The 18109-nt window shown below is 33.0% G+C and overlaps 1 protein-coding gene across 1 annotated transcript; it reads left to right on the plus strand.

The window, feature by feature from the left end:
- The first annotated feature begins 13018 nt into the window (after positions 1-13018).
- LOC110646536 (protein NRT1/ PTR FAMILY 6.2-like) lies at positions 13019-17070 on the plus strand. The gene is given in 7 exon segments (XM_021800008.2): positions 13019-13327; positions 13449-13551; positions 14802-15019; positions 15118-15659; positions 15773-16110; positions 16392-16826; positions 16829-17070. Coding segments are annotated over 7 exon segments (1740 nt in total). The 5' UTR covers positions 13019-13324; the 3' UTR covers positions 16930-17070.
- The last annotated feature ends 1039 nt before the right edge of the window (positions 17071-18109 follow it).

Below are 18109 nucleotides of genomic sequence, written 5' to 3' on the forward strand. Positions count from 1 at the left end.
TGCAAAAAAAGTGTGGGATAAACTTGAAGTCACTTATGAAGGGACTAATCAAGTGAAGGAATCAAAAGCCAACAGACTTGTTCAAGAATATGAGCTGTTTGAGATGAAACTTGGAGAAACTATTTCAGAAATGAGCACAAGATTTATTGATCTGGTGAATGTTCTCAAAGCACTTGAAAAGGAATTTACTGAAGAAGAATTAGTCAAAAATGTCTTGAGGTCACTACCTAAATCATGGGAAACAAAAGTGATAGTGATCTTTGACACTTAAGACTTCTCCAAAGTCACTTATGATGAGCTGATTGGTTCTTTTATCGCTCATGAAATACTTCATAACAAGAACAAGAGCAATATGGATGATGAAAAGAAAAAGAAAGGAATTGCCTTGAAGTTAAACAAAGAGGATGAGAAAAGGAATACTATAGCTTTTAAGGTTGACTCAAGTGATAGCTCCAATAGTTTAAGTGATGAAGATAATATTGCTATGATTGCAAGAAGATTCAAGAAGGCATTCAAAAAGAGAGGTTCGAAATATAAGAAATTTTTAAAGAAGTATTCTCCCAAAGGTGAAACAAGCAAGAATCAAAGTGAGATCAAATGCTTCGAATGCAATAAACCTGGCCACATCAAGCCAAATTGCCCTAAACTGAAAAAGAAGAATTCAAAGGACAAGAGCAAGAAAGCATTAGTTGCTGGTTGGAAGGATAGTGAAGACTGCTCAAGTGATAACTCAAGTGATAAGGAGGTTGCACACATTTGTCTCATGGCAATAGAAGATAAAAAACTAGACAGTTCTCATCAAAAAGAAAGAAACAATGAGGTATGCCTTCAAAGTAAGCAAAAATGTGAACAATGGTATGTTGATAGTGCTTACTCAAGGCACATAACTAGAGACAGAAAAATTTTCAGATCTTACCATGAAAAGTGGTGGACATGTGAGATTTAGTGACAAAGGCAAAGCTTACATAATTGGAAATGGCTCCATTGAGAAGAATCCAAGCATAAAGGACGTTGCACTAGTTAAAGGTTTGAAATTCAATTTTCTTAGTGTAAGTCAATTATGTGATAAAGGTTACAAAGTTATTTTTAATTCTTCACATTGTGAAATTATAAGTTTGAATGATGATCATACATTTTTTGTTGCACCTAGAAGTGAAAATGTATATTTGCTTGATTTGAATGATATTGACAATGGAAATGAAAGATGTCTTGTATCTCTTGAAGAAGATAGTTGGTTGCGGCATAGAAGACTTGGTCATGCTAGCATGCATGTTATTTCAAAACTTTTAAGATATGATCTTGTTAAAGGTTTGTCAAAAATTTATTTTGAAAAAGATCATGTTTGCAAGCCTTGGTCTCTTGGAAAACAAACAAAAGTTTCTTTCAAACCAAAGAATGTTGTCTCAACATCTAGACCTCTTGAGTTATTGCATCTTGATTTGTTTGGTCCTATTACTCTTATAAGTCTTGGTGGTAAATGATTACACTAGGTATGCATGGGCATATTTTCTAGCACACAAGGATGAAACTTTTGATATATTTACATATTTTTGCTAGAAAGTACAAAGTGAAAAAGGTTTACTCATTTCATCAATTAGAAGTGACCATGCGAGAGAGTTTGAAAACCAATCTTTTGATGAATTTTGTTCAAAGAATGGTATTTTTCATAACTTCTCAACTCCTAAGACTCCACAACAAAATGGAGTTGTAGAGAGAAAAAATAGAACTTTATAAGAAATGGCAAGAACAATGCTTAGTGAAAACAATCTTCCAAAATATTTTTGGGCAGAAGTCATAAACACTACTTACTATATTTTGAATAGAGCAATGATTAGACCAATATCAAAGAAAACCTCTTATGAGTTATGGAAAGGGAGAAAGCCTAACATTTCTTACTTTTATGCATTTCGTTGTAAGTGTTACATTTTGACTAACAGGAAGGATAACCTCAAAAAGTTTAATGTGAGATCGGATGAAGGTATTTTTCTTGGATATTCCATACATAGCAAAGCATATAGAGTCTTTAATAGGAGAACTTTGTTAGTTAAAGAAACTATTCATGTTGTATTTGATGAAACTAACAACTCCTTGGAAAGAAAGATTGTTTATGATGATGATGAACTAGGAGAAACTTTTGGAACAAAAAGGGATGAGATTCAAAAGTAACAATGTCAATCTATTAATGAGCCTCAAAGTGCAAATGTGGATGGAAGTGTTAATGAAAATGCAAATTAGAAAGATCAAGAAGGTAGTCAAGAAATATTGCCCAATATTGAAGAGCTTCAAATTGATGAACCACATCATGATGACCTATCTCAAGAATGGAGATATCATAGAGATCATCCAAAGGAGGACATCATTGATAGCTCTTCACAAAAATTGATGACAAGAGCTTAAGTTAGAAAATACTTTGGTAATGTTACATTTGTTTCTCAATTAGAACCAAAGTCTTATGATGAAGCTCAAAATAATGAGAGTTGGATTCTTGCTATGCAAGAAGAACTCAATCAATTTGAGAGAAATAAAGTATAGAAGCTTGTTCTTAGACCTAGAAATCATTTTATTATTGGTACTAAATGGGTTTTTAGGAATAAAATGGATGATAACGGGCATGTTATTAGAAATAAGGCTAGATCAGTAGCTCAAGGATACAATCAAGAGGAAGGTATTGATTTTGATGAAATCTTTGCTTCGGTTGCTAGAATTAAAGCTATTAGGATGTTATGTGCATTTGCATGTTATAAGAAATTTATGTTATATCAAATGGATGTTAAAAGTGCATTCTTGAATGGTTATATTGATGAAGAAGTTTATGTTGAACAACCACCGGTTTTTGAAAGCTATGAATTTCCTAATCATGTTTATAAACTCACTAAGGACTTATATGGATTGAAACAAACCCCTAGAGCTTGGTATGAGAGGCTTAGTAAATTTCTTTTAAAAAATGGTTTTCAAAGAGAAAAAGTAGACAACATACTTTTCACAAAAATACATAAACATGATATGCTTATTATTCAAATTTATGTTGATGACATTATTTTTTGTGCTACTAATGCTTCTTTATGCAAAAGTTTTTCTAAGATAATGCAAAATGAATTTGAGATGAGCATGATGGGTGAACTCACCTTTTTCCTTGGACTATAAATTAAGTAACACAATGATGGTATCTTCATTAATCAATTCAAGTACATCAAAGAGATGCTAAAGAAATTCAAGATGGATGATTTGAAGAGTATAGGAACTCCTATGAGCTCCACCATCAAGTTGGAAAAAGATGAAAAGGGTAAAGATGTTGATTAAGAGTTATATAGAGGTATGATTGGCTCGCTTTTGTATATAACTACATCTAGACCAGACACTCATTTTAGTGTGTGTTTGTGTGCTCGGTTTCAATCATGTCCCAAGGAATCTCATCTAATTGCTATTAAAAGGATTTTTTAAATATCTCATTGGCACACATTCAATTGTTTTATGATATCCTAAGTGTGGCACATTTGATCTAGTTGGTTATAGTGATTCTAACTTTGCTGGAAGTAGATTAGATAGAAAGAGTACTTTGGGTACTTGCCAATTCCTAGGTCATGTGTTAGTATTTTGGCACAGCAAGAAATAAAATTTTGTTACTCTTTCTGCTGCTGAAGCAGAATACATTACTGCAGGAAGTTATGTTGTCCAAATCCTATGGATGAAGCAACAATTAAAAGATTTTGGTATAAAGGTTGATCATATTCCTATAAGGTGTGATAACACTAGTGCCATCAACCTAACCAAAAATCCAGTCAGCACTCTAGATCAAAACACATAGAAATTAGACATCACTTTATTAGAGATCATGTTCACAATGGTGACATTGAGTTGGAATTTGTTTCTACTAAATAACAACTTGCAGACATTTTTACAAAACCACTCAATGGAGAAAACTTTTGTAGGATTAGAAGGGAACTTGGCATGAGTGAAGTTATTGAATGATAATTGCTACATTTGATATGAACTTGCTGCTTAACTTAGTTGAAAATGTGTTTAGCATTATATTATGTGTATTTGTGTTTCTAGTTAACTATTTTCTCACTGTAATTGTCCAGTTTTATATTTGTATTAAATTTGGCCAACTGGGTTTTAAAATTAGTTAACTAATTTTGCTTCTGTACATATTCGAGAAAATGAGCCTATTTTAAAACCAGTTTCTTTCTAACGGGTATTTTCGCTCTCTTTATATTTTTCTTTGACCAATATACCCCTAAGTACAGATAAATATCTTTTATATCTTTAAAGGGTAAAAATGAATTTTCAGAAAATGAGATTTCTCGGTTCTCCATGAAAATTAGTTTTCACTTTTTAAATTTGAATTTTATTCATATTTTTAGCAACTGTTGCACATCCTTTCAATCAATCTCTTAAAGACTTCCTTATTTTTGTTGCAAATTGATTCTCCATTGCCTTAGAAACCCAAATTTTTCCTTCAAAATCCCTAAACGCTGATAAACCTATTCTGCCTCAAACCATTACTGTTCTCTAAAATCCTTCAAAAATCGATGGCAAGAGTAAAGCAAGTGGCTACTAAACCTCAAATATTCATGGGTGATGCTGTTGGTTGACCCAAAAAAGAAAGAGATGAAGACACTGAAGTCGAAGATAATGAAGAAGAAATAGAGACAGTTGCAAAACTGATGAAAAAGAGAAAAGGAATGGGTATTGTTGGGTCTGAATCTTCCAAGAAGAAGAAGAAAGTCGAGAAGGCCCCTGTTCCAAAATATTTTTGAACCGAGGTACATTAAATGTGATTCATTCTTTGATTTATCGTATGATTTTAAGATTCTATTTACTTTTCAAGGATGGCTGGAATTTTCTAAGTTGAATGAATTTTATTATCCTTACTTGATTCATGAATTTTAAGGAAGTATGAAAGAAGTTGTTAAAGGAAAAAGTTTCAGTGTGACAGTCAAGAAGAAGAGTAAGGTCATTGATGTTGATTTCTTAGCCTCTGTTTTGAATTTGCCAAATAATGGAAATAGGATTGAAACTTTCAAAGATGTTAAGAAGCTTAAAGATTACAATGAAAAGGCATTTCAATTACCTATCTTTCCAGAGGGTACACCAGAAAATGAAATGACTAATTTTAGTCTTGTCGTTCAAAATTATAGAATTATGTAGTCCTTCATTAGATATTTGCTTAATCTTAGAAGTGGTAGTCATTCTTATGCACATAGTCTTCATTTGTGCATTATGTGGCACTTGGTCAACAAAATTAGATTTAATCTGCCATATTTGATTTTTAAAGTGATTGCCAAGTCTAGTAAGCATCGAAGATTTTCATATGCTATGCCTTTAACTCGGTATTTCAAGCTACGGGAGTTGATCTAAGCAAAGAAAAGAAGTTTGGCAATCCTATCCCTATTAAGGAGATATTCAAAGCTGATGATGGTAGAAAAATGAGTAAGAAAGAAGAGAAAAAGCAAGATGAAGAAGCTGAAATTGAAGTTGAATCTAAAACAGAATCAAACACTGAAACAAAATCTGATATTCCAGTAAGCAAGATGAAAAAAGGAGATTCTAAGATAGATGAAGGGGGGAGTTCTACGAAAGAAAAGAGAAAAAAGTTGAAGATGTCAGATTTTGTGAAAATGGCTAAGGCAAATATGGACATGATGAAGGAATCAAAGAAATAAATGGACTGAGTTTGACTATTTTGGAAAAATCTCATGGATTACAACTGTCACACCTTATCCCTCTATGAGGTATAATATGATCTCGTAGTATACTTAATGAATTACTGAACTTCGCTTACCGATAACCCATTAAATACATTACAAGAGATTTTAAAGCAATTCTATTTTCTTTTAAAGGTGGTAAGCACTTTTGATGGGTATTAAAAACTTTTAATTGAAGTTAAAACCATATCTCAATATTTAATAATTTTTAAGTTTTCGCAAATTTTGTAAAAATTTTGGTAGAGTGCCGTCTGTAATTGGGAAAAACCAAAACTTCAAAACCTGTGAAAGCACTTCCAATAAATTCATTTCATAACCCCAACCTCCAATAACATATCAAATCAACACATTCAACCATAATTTAATTCAAAATTCACATTTCAAAATATTGTCAAAATAATTCCACGACTCATAAATGTTGCATTAAAATTAATTTACATACACAAATCTTAATTTACTGAAAGAAAATTCAAAAAATAATATTATTACAAGTTTACTGTGCAACTGCTCAAACTACATCAATATATATGAACAATATTTATTTGCATCAAACTAAATTACATTGGGTATAAAATAATACCCGTACAAAAATTCAGCGGAGTCCTCGTCAATTCAGCAGCTCACTCTGCTGCTTTTTCCTTTCCCTTATCTGCGACAGCAAATAAAGCTATCGCTGAGTATGATTTACTCAGTGGTGCACAATAAAAATTTAAATTACTGACAATAAAACATTCACTAATAAATAGTAATTCAAGCATTTCATAATTTTCAAATCAACATTTATATTATAATTTTGTCAAATAATTTAATAAACACAGTGTTGCCAATCCATACACAACTTAAGTCATGACACAAAATTTCTAATCAATGCCGTATTGTATACCACGAAAAAGCAATCTCGACCCTACAAATCAAAATCAATGAGGGAGGTGGCTAGCTAGCTATATGAATACTTATCCGATCTCAACCTCAACTGGTAAGCCAGAGAGGGAGAAAAAATAATCGATCTCAATCTCATAGATGGAGGAGGAATATAATGGTACTGTCATGCTAAGTGTGAATCTGAAATCAATTTAAAACAAGTTTATTCAAATATTTCATGTAAAACACAATCAATTTCCAAAGTCAAATTTTCATTCACAAAGTTGCAACACAGTAGTTATCAAAACCCATAATTAACACAATGCATACTAATCAAGTTTTCAATGGGAAAACGATAATTTAAAGTTATTGTGCACAAACCTAGACTGAGTCGCCTCTAGTCCTTGACTCACTCGTCCTTATCCTTCTCAATGTTTTTTTCAACTGAAACACATAGTTTTCAGTGTTTCAGTATCAAGTCACATAATTAATCTAATAACTAATTTCATGCTTACTTAATTGCACCCCTAAAATTACTAAAAATAGAATTCTTTAGACTTTGCATTTTAGGGTTACTATTCATAGCACTATTCAAGTCAAAATGTTAACTTTCTTATGCTTAATAGGTATATGAATTCCAATTACACCCACATACCACATTTTGAGTGTCTAATTTGTTGGCATTGGTTGCCATTTCAATTTCTAAGCCTCCTAAGAGAAATTTTAAATTTTCAGTTTTGGATCACTATTTTCTACTATTCCAATGGTCTGGTTACAGTAGAAATTTGGCCAACTTTCCTTCATAAAAGTTGTTCCTTATTGTCTTAGATTTAATTTCCTTTTTGAATCACTCAATTTGGAGTTTTGTAGCTCAAGTTATGTTAATTTTAAGGTGGCTGGCCGGATTAGTTTTAACCTAGAATTCTGGGTACCAATTCTGTTCTGGTAGTTTTGGTATGCTGATTGCAGCTCACTTTTTGGATAGGTTATAGTCAGAATTTGGGTTTGTGTTCTTCATAAAAGTTGTATTGCTTTGTCTCAGCTTTCCATCGGTGTAAAATTCAGGTCATTTAGACCTTCCTACACCAAGTTATGGTCAAATGAACAAATACTATTCATTTGGTCATTTCTGTGCAGTGGCAGTGTGTCAATTCCGGGTTTGACCTAATTATTCACTAACTTAAAGCCATTTTCAGGGCAGGGTTTCTACATGAAAATTGTGGCATTATGTGTCTACTTTCATCTCCAATTGGCCTCACACCAATTGGAGTGACAGAATTACAATTTTGATCCCTGAAGTGGACCTAGGTCTGGCTGTCCAGAATTGACTCTCACTAATCCGAATTTAAAGTTACTCCTCACCATTCCAACACACCCTAATTGGCCCCAATTGACCATTTCAAGTCTCAATTAGGTCCAATAGCATCAATTACCAATTTTCCCCAAATTTTTCCCCAATTTCAATGGTTCAAGAACCCTAATTTCACAAATGATGTAATTCTTGCAATTAAAGTGTCTAAACATTCTCTACACACTTAATTCAACTTAATTACACTTTTAATTGCATCAAAATCATGCAAACCCTAGTTCACTACATGTTGGCCGAAATTCATAAAGGTGTCCCTCATGTTTGATTTGTTTCATTTCTTTAATTTCTAAGTTAATTTAAGTAGCTAAGCATGCATTTAAATAGAAAATTGAAAGTTAAAACACTAACCTCTTTCTTTGAATTTCCAATCTTCAAATCTCTATTTTTCCTCCTTCCTTTTCTTGATCAATAGTTGAACTAAGGTGCTAGATCAAGGTTTAATTTAGTGGATTAGGGAACTTATGGCCAAAATGAGGGTTTTGAAAAGCTTGAATCAAGCTTCCGTGGAGGTGTGTAGTGAGAGAAGTGGGAGAGAGAGAGGTGCCGGCTTTGTTGGGTGGAGAAGATAACAAAATTTTCTTTTATTTTTTTGGTTTTTCATCCCTTTAATTGACTTAGTCAAATAGCATAATTAAATGGAATTTAATTATGACCTCATGCTTAGGTCATGTAGGTGATGTCATAATTCTATTTTCATTTCTTTTTATTTTTCCTTTCTTTTTCCATACTTCTTTAATTTAAATTCATACTTCAAAATTTTCATTTCTCAGATTTTATTGGACAGTTAGGTCATGAGTCACCTCTAGGGGTGAGTTGACTAATTTACCCCTCGCCGGTCTGATCCGGTTTACTAATAATTTAGTATTTCTTCCGGAATCCTAATCTAATTATTTGAGCTATTTATCAACTCTTTTCTGTGATTTTCTCTTTTCCACTAGTTTCTCAATAATTCTTAGGACTGCGGTGTCACAGTGTCCCGTTCAAAATTAGGGTTGGAACTGGCCTCGTAGTCACTTCCCGGTAAGGTCACCCATCGTTGTGACCCCCGGCTCATTTAACCTTTGATGTTTTATTTTTCTTATTTATACTTGACCTTCTGGTAATCACCATAAATTTTCATTCAGGGCTTTTCTAAGTGTCTTAAATATGGTTGTAATCCTCCTAATTGTTCGGATCGATATCGGTCACCGAAATAGTAAAATACACAGACCTATGCATATAGGGGTGTTAAACAACAAAGGATTATGGTTAAGCAAAATGCCAAAATGGAGATGTTGATTAATAGAATGGATAGGTAGGAATGGTTCATGAAGAAGATTGCCCAAAGTTTATTTGGTGAATCTTTTGAAAAGATTGGAGACTTTGGAAACTACCCTCATGGCACTGCTGGTACTTGTCATGCAAAGGAGGCTGGTTCAAGTAGAGTAAAAGTTTTTGAAATAGAAGAAGAAGAAGAAAAAGAAGAGAATGTAGAGACTGTTGAGAAGGAAAAGGAAGAAAGTAAGCAAGCTAAAGTTGCAAAAATTAAAAAGAATGATGAGAAGGAAGTTACTGCAGAAGAAAAATTAGAAGAAGAAAAAGAATCTGATAAGAAGAAATCAAGCGAAACTTCCTCATCTCATATAAAGAGCAACAGCAGCAATAAGAATGGGAAAAATGAAATCAAAAATGGTTTTAGTCAATAAGAAGAAAAAGAAGATGATGGCAATAAGCAAGATGAGCAGCCACAAAACCCATCTTCTGATGAACAGCCACAAAACCCATATTTTGTACAACCAAACCCTACTCCTACAAGTTCTCAACCAGTACCTAAATCATCTATTTCCTTACTTATGACATATGGCCCTAGAAGAATCAAAGCACAAGTTAGAAAATCAGTTTTATCTATTCCTCCAAGAATCCAACTCACCATACCTGAACAAGCCCCTCCAAAGAAAAAGAAACAAGCCAAAGTTATTGATCCTACTCAACTTAGGACAAATGGCAGAATCTCTAGCAGCAAAGGATAAATCTTTAGATCTTTAAGAATCTTTTATTTCTTTTGGTTTCAACATTTACTTTATGATCTTCAAAATTGTGTTTCATTGTTTTCTTTCCTATTTCTTTTTGTTGATGTTAAAAAGGGGGAGAAAATAAAGAAGATAAAAAAATATAGGACAAAGTTGCTCTCGTGTTTAACTGACAGTATGTTCTTTAGTTAACTGGATACTTTTTTGGTTAGCTAATTTTTGCTCAATGGTTATATGGTTCATATTCTGATATGGATATTTTATATTTTGGAAAGTAAATGAAATTATGATGCTGATTGTTTAAAATTGACTTGTGATTGATATGTTTTGCATTATAACGATTTACTTGATCTTGGAAATTACTTATATGTGTTGTTATCTTCAAAATGTTTTGAATATTAGATTGAGGGGGAGCTATTTTGTAGTTTCTCAACTTTATTACATTTTGAATGATTATGTGCATACATAGAGGGGGAGCTTGTCTCAAAGCAAGTTCTTATGTATGTGACATATATAATAGTTATACAATTTAATCTTTATGATTTTCATAGATTCATTGAGTTTTAACATCATCAAAAAGGGAGAGATTGTAGGCCCCATAAGCTACAATAAGCTTAGTATTGATGATAACAAAACTTAATGAAATATACTTTGATCCTTTGTGCATATTATTTGAAGTGATCATGTAGGTTATGACATGTAAAGACTTGATGGAAGGACTATTCTATTGAAATAGCTGATCTAAAAGAAGATTATCATCTTGTGTAACATAAGACGAATCAAAGTCTATGAAAGAAATAGAATATAAATTAAGTTCTTACGTCTATTGTACAAAGATTGGAGAGATTATGCCACTTAAGACCTAAAATCAATTTTGTTTTTAGATTCAAGTGTTTGGAAAGTGTTTTTACATCACTCCTAAGGTTTTTGAATGATCAAAATAATTTTTACAACTTTCCTTCAAAAACTCAAATTTTCAAAATTTAAGTAGGATAGTAGTGAAAATAATTAACTGGTTGCGAAATTAGTTAACTAGTTTTGTTGTCTAAAATTTTATATCTTACAAAAGTTAACTATTTTTATGCTTTGACTTGACAGAACTCTGCTGTACGATTTTCAATAAAGTAATAGCTAGTTTTTAAAAAATTAAAGAGCCATTAGACACACTCTCTAGCAGACATTTTTAGCAATGAAAACCACCTATAAAAGGCATCATTTACTATAATTTTACCTAATGAAAGTGTTCTTATTCATTGAGAATTTATTGTGCTATTTTTAAAACTTTCATTCAAATACTCTTGAGCTTTAGTGGCAGATCTTCTCTCTCAATCTTTTAGCATTTTTTTCTGTGTCTGAGAGTTATTGAGAGTGATTTCATCTATAGCAAAACCTATTTAAGGTTTTTTAAGTGTGAGTATACACTTGTGAAAGGTTTTCAAGCACCTAGTGAAGCTTGTAGTTTTTGGTGGGAAGCAAAGACGTTGTAAAGGTTTCAAGCACCTGGGAAGCTTGCTGATATTGTAAAGGCTTTGAATCTTGCCTGTTGAAAAGATCAAATATTGGAGAGACTCTCAAAGTGGGACTTTGGGAAGAGTGGATGTAAGCTAAGAAAGCCGAACCACTATAAACATTGTGTTTGATTTTTTTCTTCCCTCAACTCTTTCATTTTCAGCACTATATTACTCTATTATATATTAAATGTGTTGAGAATCTGTTTTATTGAGTTAATATTGAGCTTGAACAATCATATTTCGTACAATATGTGAATAGAAATACTTGATATTAAGTTACCATTTTATATTTCAGCTGTTAGTTGTGGAAAACTTTTTAGGTTGCTTAGATTACACTTTGAAAATAGGGTTATTTACACACTTAAAAGTGCTAAGCTACAATTTTTCACTAAGTCACGAGAAAGGACTAAAAATTTCAATAAAGTGTCCAATTCACCCCCCTCTTGGTCACTTTCTTTGGGATAACAATACTCTCTCATTGAAGCTCAACCTATCTTCAAACAAAACCAAAATCAAGTATCTACTCCCACTCGATGATAGGAGAGTAACCGACAATCTAGCAGAAAGAGAAGCTCCCCCTGCCCAGTATGGGCAAGGGAAGCCGCTTTTACGGCAAGGAAATGCACAAGGCATAACAACCAAAAAACCAAAAACGAGAGAGTATTCTAAGGGCTTCTCTCCTGGCCGATATTGAAAATCAAATCCTTTGATCAAGGTTCTTTTTTTGCCTTCTCATTAACTTTTGATTAATTGTGCTTTTTAACTATTTGATCAAATTATTTGGTCTCTTAATTATTTGATCGAATATTTAACCATTTGACTCGATTTTACCGGCAGGATATATCAATAGTTTTAAAATAAAAAATATCTTTTACATTATAGTTCAGAACGAATTCCAATAAAGTACCTCAATTATATTTCATGGTTTGCTATCCATTTCCATCCCTAATAATAACGCCCATTTGGGTGAAAAATTATACTATATATGCGATGAAATGAAATCGTCAAACTGTGTCTTTTTTCGCTTTCACGTGCCACATATGAACCGACTTTGTAGAATCAAGTCTATACAGAGCTTTCCCTTATTGTAACTGCGTCTGACCTTCCAAAATTATACCTGTTATAAGATGAAGATTTTGCAGATTGCGATGTCCCAGCATATGTAAACAGTCGCCGAACACTTTCCCTTTCTTTTTTTCATGGAAATTGACAGCTCAAAAGCAGGTAAGAACCTACCAATTTGTAGTGACAAGCAAATTGTTTTCATGCCAATAGAAACATTATATTTTTATAAATAATAAAAAGATAAGAGTTTTTCTTCTTTTGCTTTTGTGGGGTAACAACAGCGCTACCATGGCGTAGCTGACTAGGCTACTGTGGTTCACAATCTTCAGAAGGCCAAGACCTATCCATTCTGCCCCAAATAAAAGAAGAGGTCACACTCATAAAAAAAAAAAACCACTGGTGTTAGTGTTCCGTGATCATCTAGATTCCTATTTATTAAAAAAATTTCCTTGATCTTGTTGCCTTCCACAATCAACATCACCTTTTATTAATTTCCTACAAATATCTCTCTTCTTAACAAACTATATATAAACATCATCAGTCCCAGAACCTTCCAATTTTTCAAAAATGCGATCAAACTAATCCCTACAATGCATTATTAAGAACTCAAGCAGTGGTGATACGTCCCAATATTCTTTAGTGGAGGGTCACTTTTCAGTTCAACATCTGCCGCACCCCCTGGCCTATAAAGGAGAAAGCTCTTCCAATACCTTTTATGGTGTGAATTGAAGAATAACAGAGAAGAAACATATAGTTTTCTGGCTTTCTTTCTTTCTTTCCTTTTCCATTCAAAGTTGAATCATGGTTAGCATATACTACTACTACAACTACTTATATTTGTTTTGCTTCTCTAGTTATGGTAGTTATTTTTGTTATCATCAGTTGCCCAATAAAACTTGTCTCAACCTCTCTGATACATATTCAGGATGGGAAGATGAGTTGGACTGTTGCTGATGCCGTGGACTACAATGGTTTGCCTGCGGACAGATCTAAAACTGGTGGATGGATCCCTGCTGCACTTGTTCTAGGTTTGTTTTCTTGTTGTCTAATTACTTAAATTCATTTGATCCTGAGACTTTTAATTATAACTTCAATCAAGAAATATTGCTAACTACTCTGCTTCCTAATTTACAGCACAATGATCACCAAAAGAGAGTCTTTATTTAGCCTCCATCCCCCTTTTTTTTTAATTCTTTATTAATTGGATTTTGACGGAGATTTGAACTTGGTCTTGAAAATAAGTTCAGTACTATCTCATTGGTTAACTTCTAGCTGTTTTACATGCAGCTGATTCAATTTGCTTTAACTATAAATATCATGGACAGAGTTACATAAACATGGTTTGTTTCATGCAAAGTTAAAAGGGAAGACACTGCAGGTGATGGGTCTTTTAGGGCTTAACAAATGTTTCCCAAAACAAAAGAGAAAAGTTGATATATGATTAGCAATATCAAAAACGCAAGTTAATTAATTATATTCTTTATCAGATTCTACACTACCACATGGCATGCACTTGTCATATAGTCCAAAGTTTTGGGCGCACTTAGTGAATCCAAGTTCATAAATACTATTCTAGCTCGATTGGATTCATCCTTTTCACTGTTTTGTCGTGGAAAGGGGAGGAGGCGACTGGTGAGAGAGAGAAGGAGAAGCAGGAGAAGGGAGACAAACTGAGTGGAACCCACTAGCTATAACTCAAGTCCCTGTGCACTTTCTGATGATGATCATCATCTTGCGTCCCTATCTGGATCAGAAATGCATGTGAACAAGGCACTCTTCAAGATATTCCCATTCCATTATGCCCCCTTTTTACCACCTTCCTCTGCCCAATTATGCCGACCCCACTTTTGTGATTTATGCGAAATGAAGAATCTTATCAGTGGGATCGGACCGTAATACATTCAAGCGAAAGGTTGCCTCTAATATAGAGAATCAACTTAATAATAGTTTGTTTAAATATTTAGATTTAAATTTATATAAAATTAATTAAAATGTATATAATAAATTTATAAATTTGTATATAAATATTTAATTTAATAATTATTAAATTCATCTACATATAAGCTAGAACTTTCCATAATTGTGCCAAGAAATTGTAATTAAGATTCTCTTATACCCAGCATAGGGAACTTACTACCTTTTTTATGTCATAATTATAATAAATCTTTATCAGCAATTGATATCAGGATCAAGAACACCCGCTAGATAAGAGATTATTAATCCTTGTTGATCAACTGTAATTAATAATTTGACAGGTATTGAACTAAAATTTTTACAGGGATCGAAGTATGCGAGAGGCTTTCAACAATGGGAATAGCAGTTAACCTGGTCACATATTTGATTGGAACGCTGCATCTGGGTAGTGCAACTTCAGCCAATATGGTGACAGACTTTATGGGCGCTTCTTTTCTCTTGTGTTTGCTTGGAGGATTTCTTGCTGATTCTTTCCTAGGCAGATACAAAACTATTGCAATATTTGCCGTTATACAAGCACTGGTAATTAATTAGCTGATTCTTTTCTCGTGCTTTTTTAAAAGGAAACCAGAAAAAGAAACAAGTTTCTTAATATTTCATTTATTCTTATGGTAATTTAGGGTACTGGAATGCTAGCTATCGTAACTAAGCTACCCCAGCTGCGTCCACCTCCTTGTCACACCAACCATTCATGCGTACAAGCAAATGGATTCCAAATGGGAATTTTATACATGGCTTTATATCTAATTGCACTAGGAACTGGAGGCCTAAAATCAAGTGTTTCAGGATTTGGAACCGACCAATTCGATGAGAAAGACGAAAAGGAGAAAGCCCAGATGGACTATTTCTTCCACAGGTTCTTCTTCTTCATTAGCATGGGAACATTGTTGGCTGTTACAGTGCTTGTTTATATAGAAGATGAAGTTGGTCGCAGCTGGGCTTATGGGATTTGTACTGTGGCTATGTTTATAGCCGTCTTCATATTCTTTTCTGGGAATAAAAGATATAGGTACAAGAAGAGCTTGGGAAGCCCCATAGTGCACATTTTCCAGGTTATTGTAGCTGCCACAAGAAAGAGGAAGATGAACCTCCCTTACAATATTAGCTCACTCTATGAGAACACCCCAGAGGCCTCAAGAATCCAGCATACCGATCAATTCCAGTAAGTTCCTTTGCAAGGAAAACTTTTCATACTTGAGAATTGAACATCAATTTTAGCCAAAGTTCTGATATTGATGTATTTATTTCTTCTACTAATCGTATCTACATGTGTAGCTTCTTGGATAAGGCGGCCATAGTTGCAGATGGAGATTTCGAAAATAGTGGTTCTGCTCCAAATTCATGGAAGCTATGCTCGGTGACGAGGGTGGAGGAAGTGAAAATGATGGTGAGAATATTGCCAATCTGGGCCACAACCATCATTTTCTGGACCACATATGCCCAGATGATCACATTCTCAGTTGAGCAAGCATCCACTATGGAAAGATCAATTGGAAGTTTTCAAATTCCGGCTGGCTCTCTCACGGTCTTCTTTGTGGCTGCTATTTTAGTTACACTGGCAGTCTATGATCGTTTGATCATGCCTTTTTGGAAGAAATGGAAAGGAAAACCAGGTACAATAATTGAACTTTAACAACAAATCAAATCTTAACTTTATGACCAACCCATTAATTTGATAATAATTATATAAAATAATATGGTGCCTTTGATCTTGCCAATGACTCATAAAGAACTATTCTTTCTTTATAGTGAAAAGCCTTTTGAGGAAAAAAAAAAAAGCCGTAAACTATTTCATTAGTTTATATAAATGATATACTATGCATGCCTACGCACACACTAGCTTATATTTTGCAAAACAAAATGTATAATCCATTGATATGCCTCCATCCAACAGGTTTCAGTAATCTGCAGAGAATAGGCATTGGCCTAGTTTTGTCAACTTTAGGAATGGCAGCAGCAGCATTAGTCGAGAGAAAACGTTTATCAGTAGCCAAAGCTGAGGGTGGCAACACTTCAACTCTGCCCTTGAGCGTGTTCTTACTGATACCACAATTTTTCTTGGTGGGTTCAGGTGAAGCTTTCATATACACTGGGCAGCTCGATTTCTTCATAACCCAATCTCCCAAAGGAATGAAAACTGTCAGTACCGGTCTCTTCCTGACAACTCTGTCACTTGGTTTCTTCGTTAGTAGCTTCTTGGTCATGGTTGTGAAGAGGGTGACAGGAAGCGACGGTGGCCAGGGATGGTTAGCTGATAAGATAAACTCTGGGAGGCTTGATTGCTTCTATGGCCTTCTTGCCATACTTGGAGTTATGAATTTTGTGGTTTTCTTATTTGTGCTTTGTGGTATAAGCCTAGCAATACCAACATTAAATCTGGTTTGCAGACAAAGAATGTTGGTAATGGGTCCTTAGCTGAGGAGCAGTGCTAGCTAGAGACTGGTTGATTGTGAGGGATTTTTCCGATTTAGGTTTGGCTTCTCTGCGTATATCAAAAATAATTTGGGTTTGGCTGCTTCTTTCATGTACTTTAGGTATGAATATGATCAATTGAATGGCTTGAGATTTCAGAACTGTGTTCAATCTGGATTGAGTTTCTTTCCTTAAATTAATTAGATTTCTGTATGATACAACAAGATGAAATAAGAACAAGTAATACAAGGTTTGATATTCAGGATTGTATATATTGTATTTTTTTTTTATCGAAACAGATACAGTAAAATTCACTGATTCCTGTTAAGTATTCTACATTACAAAACTACCAGTTATATGTATATTGTGTTTTGTGATCCAATCCAAAAGTTTTGTATTGTGACTTAATTGGAATAAATATTCTATTTTTGCGATAAATTTATGAAATATTTAAAAAATATATTAAAAATTTTTCTCTTATCTTACTCATAGACATAAAACTTATAATCGAATCACGTACATTTATTTTTTTTTTCTATGTTGAATAATTGTGTGATTATGTGTGCTTTAAATTTACGTATATGCTATAACAAATTTTTATATATAAACAAGGGTAGAGCTATAGCTCCACTAGTGGGGTCAATTGAACCTACTGAAACTTTTTTTTTTTAAATATTAATAATTTACATTACAATTCTTTATGTGTATATATATACCCATTGAATTTTATTCAATGCTTTTATTGAAATTTTTCTCTCCGATCTAGGGTAATTATTATACACGATTACTCAATTTTATAATTATTTTCGTAAAAGTTACTAAATTTTAATTTTTTTTATTAAAATTATTGAATTTTAATTTGATTTCATAAAAGTAATTATGACCAAAAATTAAAAGTTTTCATGTTGACTTATTGTTCAGTTAATTATTTTAAAAATAAAATTATCTAGCTAGTAGTTGTTGATAGAGAAAAAGTGAAGAAATGGGAGGGGTTTAACGGCAACGAGGTAACTGGATGTATTTCTTTTTTTTTAAAAAATAAACTAATAAAATAATATAATTTTATTTATAAAATAATTAACAAGTTAATATGAAAATTTTTAATTTTTTATTACAATGAATTTTATAAATCAAATTAAAGTTTAGTAGTTTTTATAAAAATACATATAAAATTTAGTAACTGCATATAATATTTACTCC

The sequence above is a fragment of the Hevea brasiliensis genome, chromosome 17 (assembly GCF_030052815.1).
Source record: "Hevea brasiliensis isolate MT/VB/25A 57/8 chromosome 17, ASM3005281v1, whole genome shotgun sequence".
In the NCBI taxonomy this organism is placed as follows: domain Eukaryota; kingdom Viridiplantae; phylum Streptophyta; class Magnoliopsida; order Malpighiales; family Euphorbiaceae; genus Hevea; species Hevea brasiliensis.